General features: G+C 38.5%; 1 protein-coding gene across 4 annotated transcripts in view; it reads right to left on the reverse strand.

Annotated features, from left to right (window-relative positions):
- Hectd1 (HECT domain E3 ubiquitin protein ligase 1) overlaps nucleotides 1-6,000 on the reverse strand; it is an 89,160-nt gene that overhangs the window by 57,869 nt on the left and 25,291 nt on the right. For all 4 annotated transcript variants that reach the window (XM_031357415.1, XM_031357416.1, XM_031357418.1 and 1 more), the window contains exons 4-8: nucleotides 3,547-3,774; nucleotides 2,756-3,037; nucleotides 2,385-2,655; nucleotides 968-1,044; nucleotides 788-886 (exon numbers count right to left, since the gene is read on the reverse strand). In XM_031357415.1, the coding sequence (XP_031213275.1) occupies nucleotides 788-886; nucleotides 968-1,044; nucleotides 2,385-2,655; nucleotides 2,756-3,037; nucleotides 3,547-3,774 (957 nt within the window). The remainder of the gene's footprint in view (nucleotides 1-787; nucleotides 887-967; nucleotides 1,045-2,384; nucleotides 2,656-2,755; nucleotides 3,038-3,546; nucleotides 3,775-6,000) is intronic.

Here is a 6,000-nt window from a genome sequence, read left to right on the forward strand (position 1 = left end):
TTTTGTACTTGAGCTGAAACTTGAATCCAGTTGCACCTGACGTCAGAGTAGATTAATCTTTTACTATGCCAAATTATCTCAAATAAACAGACTCGAGTGCCATCTGATACATCTGATAGAAACACTTTCATTTAACCTTGAAGTTTCTGAATGTTTTATTATAATTTTACACGTACGGGTGTTTGGCCTGTATGTGTATCTGTGTACCGTGTGTGTGTATGATGCCCTAAGAGACTGTCAGATCCCCTGGTATCACAGTGACAGATGGCTGCGAGCAGTATGGGTATTAGGAATTGAACCTGGCTTCTCTGGAAAAGGAGCCAGTGCTCTAACTGCTGAGCCATCTCTCCAGCTTATGAATTTCAATTTCTCAAAGTATAGAGAGGAATTTCAAAAGTGGAAGATACTATACATTTTTGCTTAAGAAACACTGAATCTATTTTTTTAAAAAATAATTAAAATCAGTTATAGTGGAAATGGGAAGAACAGATATAGGCAGCATGAAAGTGTACACTTATCAGAAGGAAATCTTTCACTATTCTAATTTCTGAACCATATAGTTGTTAAAATAATACTTTAATAATAATAGCATGGGGCTATTCAGATAACTAAAGGGGTAAAGTAAAGGTGCTTGCCACCAAACCTAGTAACTTGAGTTCAACCCCTGAGACTGACACGATGAGCAGAGAACTGACCACACATGCCATGGCATACACATGCAAACACACACACACAAATACATACAATAAGTGACTAAAGATAATTATTTTTTAAATCCAGATTTTACCTTTGCTACTTGAGGTCTTCCAAAACATGCAGCATAGTGTAATGATGAGGACCTTTGGCCTCTATTAACATCAGCGCCCCTCTCACAAAGGAATTCTACCTGTAATATGACAAAGAATCACAAAGTTGCCCTATTAATATCTCAACACTTTAATTAAAACACCACCTTTTATTAGCTTACCATTTCCTGAGTTCCAAACGCAGAGGCCCAGTTTAATAGAGTCTGACCTACATCATCCATAAAATTTACTTCAAAAGCTGAAAGTTAAAAAAAACAACAAAAAAAATATTTTATTTTTAGGCCAATAACACTCAACTTTTCTAAAGTTTAAACAATTTTTAAGATTGATATGAATATTTTATTAAGTACAGAAATAAGGCATTTTACATATTTAGGTCACCTATAAATAATCAGCAAACCTAAGGCCATCTAAGAAAAAGTATTATAAAACTTTAAATTAGTCTAGGCATGGTGGCACACACCTATAAGCCCAGCAATCATGAGGCAGGGGCAAGAGAGTTACTAAAAGTTTATGCCAGCTGGGCGGTGGTGGTGCACGCCTTTAATCCCAGGCAAAGCCAGGTGGATTTCTGAGTTCGAGGCCAGCCTGGTCTACTGAGTGAATTCCAGGAAAGCCAGTGCTATACAGAGAAACCCTGTCTCGAAAAAACACCAACAAAAAAGTTTATACCAGTCTACTCTACATTCTCAAGTTCTAGGCCAGCCAGAGTTACAAAGTAAAACTGTTGAGAATTGAGGGAAGATGAGAGCGTATCAAATAACTGATGAATTGCATAGTTTTAAATACTAAAAATAAATGTGAAATAAGAATGGAAAAACTTATGACACTCCTTGGAAAAGCTCTCATCCACCTTTACAAGTGTCTTACATTCTTAACCCTAGTACTTAAAATCTGTATTAAAATTCCATAATAGGTGCTAGAGAGATAGCAAGGAAGTTAAGAGCACTTGTGCTCGCTGAAGACCAATCAATTCCCAGCACCTGCCTACATAGTAGCTCACAGCCACTTAAAAGCCCAGTTCTAGGAGATCCAACTTCTGACCTCTAAGGGCACAAATATAAAGTGCACATACATACATGCAGGAAACACCAGCACACATAAAATAAAAGCAGACAGAGACAGGAAGAAGAAAAGGAAAAAAGGCCAAGAGTCTTTCCTTCAGACTTCTGTCAACAAACCCATACTCAAGCATTACCATGCATCAGGCTGATAATTATGCAACTGTACATATGAAGAGAGGAATAGTTAAATAATTAACGGCCAGCTTAGCACAACTGCTAAGCATATTGCCCAAACGCTGTCAACTAGAAATAACCTATACTTCCTTATCCCATTGTTTTTGTTTACTTGTTTTTTTTTTGTTTTTTGTTTTTTGTTTTTTTTTGCTTTTGTGGGTTTTTTGTTTGGGGTTTTTTTGTTTTTTGTTTTTGTTTTTGTTTTTTTGAGACAGGGTTTCTCTGTGTAGCCCTACAACTTGGTCTGTAGAGCACACTGTTCTTGATCTGCCTGCCTCTGGGACAAAAGGTGTGTACAACCTGGCTATAATTTTTATATTTAACAGAAAAAGTTTCTGACCTCCCGTGTCAATGGCATCTATGAGAGCATCAGTATCTTTACTTCGAATACAGTCTATAAGCTGCCGATGGGAGCGTTCCCCAGAACTATCCAGTCTCCGTAGTCCTGGGATTCTGCCTGTAGATCCAGCACTAGACTTAGGCAAAGCCTTTCGTCCTTCAAATAACAGCACCAAGAGGAGGTCAACCAGACGCATGGTATCAAGCACACATCTTTCATCACCCTGTAATGCACTTTCAATTGAATCTGGAAGCTCTGACCTCAGAAGATCCTAAAAAGAGAATGGGAGAAAAATACCTAATATATTTGCCATTATACAAAAACACTTTTTCCAAAAGGTCAAAAACCAAAAGATGAAAAGCCATCCTTACGTGTGTCACCAGTGGAGAGCCTCTGCAAAGTGTTGAGAGAAGACTTACAATTGTTGACACCTGGTTACTCAATTTGGAATCTGCCGCTGTAGACGGGGCTCCTGTGGTACTGCGACTTGGTTTGCATGCTGAAGATGGTCCTGATACAGTCCCACCAGCAGCTGCCATTCGAGATAACAGCTCCTCAGTTAATCCATGCTTGGCCAATGGAGCTGGGTCTACTCCACGACGAGTAAATCGGTCAGCTAGTGATGCAAAACACCGCAGAGCTCCATCTGAAACCTAATGGTGTAGAACAATGTTAAATAAAACTTCCCTCCAAAGAGCTAGCATCAAGTCATCTCAATACAAACACCAATGAAAGGCAGCTAGAGCAAAATGATAAAGTACGTGCCCTATGGGGACCTGAATGGCAGCCCCACATTCTGTTAACTCCATAACCTGAGCAAAATGATAAAGTCCGTGCCCTATGGGGATCTGAATGGCAGCCCCATATTCTGTTAACTCCATAACCTGAGAAAGTTACATAACTGTCAGAGGCCTGTTTCGAGCCCAGCCTCGAACTCAGAGATCTGCGTGTCTCTCTGTGTGAGTGCTTAGGATTAAAGGCCTGCACCACCATGCCTGCCTTATAACACATTTCATTGCCCTCCCAAAGGCTTACAGTGTAGAAATATTAGATAAGTAAATCAAATGAAAAGTTCAAATTATAATGTATCTAATATATTCTAAAGAGGAAACATTTAAAGTCCCCTTTGAAAACTAAATGAATGCAATAGCAATTTGCTTACCTGATGGTCTTCATGTTTTAATAAACTAGACAGAGACTCTACACAAATTTCTAAAGAAGAATCCTGAGGCTCCATTTTGCCACAGAGTCTCGATACCACAGCCATGGCAGAGTGCAGCGTATCCTTATGAACCAGGTGTCCGCTGTCACGGATGAAGGTGAGAACACAGTTCAAGCCGCCAGCCTCAAAGACTGCTCCCGACTCACGAGTGCATATCAGTTCCAGCACCTACAACAGGGACCCAAAATTAACAGAGGACAGCAACACTAAACTGAACCAGTCAGAATCACAGAAAACATAACAAACACTCCAAATTCAATAACAACATTCAAACAGTAAAACATGTGAAATTAAATTTTATATCAACCCAATTTTTATTTAGCCCAATGTAGGTAATGCATTATAAATGCAACCTATAATCAATAAAAAATAACTCATATAAACCAGGTAGGGTGATGCAAGTCTGTCACGCCAGCACTTGAGAGATTCAGGCAGGAGGATTAGGAACTTAAAACCAGCCTTGGCTGCAAGTGAGTACAATGCTAATCTAAACTACTTGGGGAAAAGAGAAAAGAATAAAGTAAGTCAATACATCAAACCTCACCAAGATCCAAGCTTAGCGCTCTAAATAAGCGTTTCCTGGTTGTTTTCAGGAGAGTTAAACACAAAGCTGATTTCAGTGGGCTTAAGAAGTACACCTTTTACTACTCTTTCTAGGAGCTGGCTACGCCAGGAGGAATCAATAATCAAACAAGGGTCTTTGGCCTTTTTTTGGTTGTTGTTTTGTTGTTGTTGTTGTTGTTTACGTTTTTGTGGTCCTTCTGGATTGTTGCTGGTTGTTTTTGAAGTTGCGAACTACTACTAATAGTTTACAATATATACCTTCCAATGCTACAAGATATGAGTTATGCAACAAAAGCAGCAGCATAGCAGCTTGCAAATAAAGTTTTCAGAAGAAAATCAGAGGCAGGGAGTTCTCTGTGATTGTGAGACCAGTGGGGCTAACATAGTGAGACCCTGTTTCAAAACAGACAATCAAAAAAAATGAAATCAATTACAATCAAACCTACAATGCAGAGCATCATAAAACATAAATATCCTGGACTCTCTAAAAAGGACAGTGTCTAGTGAAAAGAAATAAAAAAATAATATCAAGTATAAGATTTAATTCTGAGTATTATTTTCAGTCAACAAAAAAACATGTTTGGAAACCAGAGTCTACCAACTACATACTGTATATAACAGACTCACTTGATTTACATAGAATAGTGACATTGTAGTTTGACAGAATATTACCCTTCTTAGGATATGTGTTAAAATATTATTTATGAGTTGTGATGAATACAACTAATTTTCAAGAGTTCAGAGATAAGGCTAGGGGAGAGAAGGAAGTGGAGGGAAAAAAACTGTTAACTGGCACATCTGAGTAAACATAAGATGTTAACTGTACCATCCTTTCAACAGTACGTTTCAATTTTATAAGACAGGCTAGAAACATAACTCAACTGGTAGAGCACTCGCCTGTAATGCTCAAAGTACTAGGTTTATAAACAAAAAGGGGGGGACTTTTAGTTGAGTATAGTGGGCACACACCTACATTCTCAATACCTGGAAACAACAGGCAAAAGAATCTCTTGACTCAATGCCAACCTGCCTATATAGCAAAAATTTGTCTCAAAAAAACCTCAAATAGGGAACTAAGATGTAACAGTTGGTGAATTCAAGGCCAGTCTGGGCTACATAGCAAGACCCTGACTCAAAAATACAAAATAAAACAATCTAAAAGTATTTGCTAAGTATTCCTAATAAGCTACTTACTTGGTACTGATACTTTTAATTTTGCACAAAATTTACAGTTATTCTTACGAGAGAGAGAGAGAGAGAGAGAGAGAGAGAGAGAGAGAGAGAGAGAGAGAGAGAGAATGTGTATTTATCTATGTATATACATGCTCACACAAATGCAGGTGCCCATGGAGACCAGAGAAATTAGATACTCCTAGAGCTGGAGTTACAGGTGGCTGTAAGCCATCCAATGTGAATGGTGGAAACTAAATTCTGGTCCTTTGCAAGAACAGCAAGCTCTCATAATTGCTGAGCCATCTCTGTGGCAACTAGAACAGTTTATTCATGAGATGATAATAAAATAGCTAAGTTGACCAGTCCTAAACCAGAATTCCTAATGTTCAGATCTTTGCTGTCACTACTACCTGCTCATGTACTGATGTTTTACATCTGTAAAATAGCTAGGATATTAATGGTACCACTTACAGAACTACCATGATGACTTAAAAGTGCTCAGATTGCCTGCACTGGGTACTAGTATTATCTGTCATGGTGAACTTTCTTACTATTTTTATATACAATAACCCTGGGTAAAAGCATGAATAACTTCTCTCGAGTGCTAGTGACTACTAGAACTAACCCTACCCCCTATCCCTACCCTAACCCTAACCC

The sequence above is a fragment of the Mastomys coucha genome, unplaced genomic scaffold (assembly GCF_008632895.1).
Source record: "Mastomys coucha isolate ucsf_1 unplaced genomic scaffold, UCSF_Mcou_1 pScaffold6, whole genome shotgun sequence".
Classification (NCBI taxonomy): domain Eukaryota; kingdom Metazoa; phylum Chordata; class Mammalia; order Rodentia; family Muridae; genus Mastomys; species Mastomys coucha.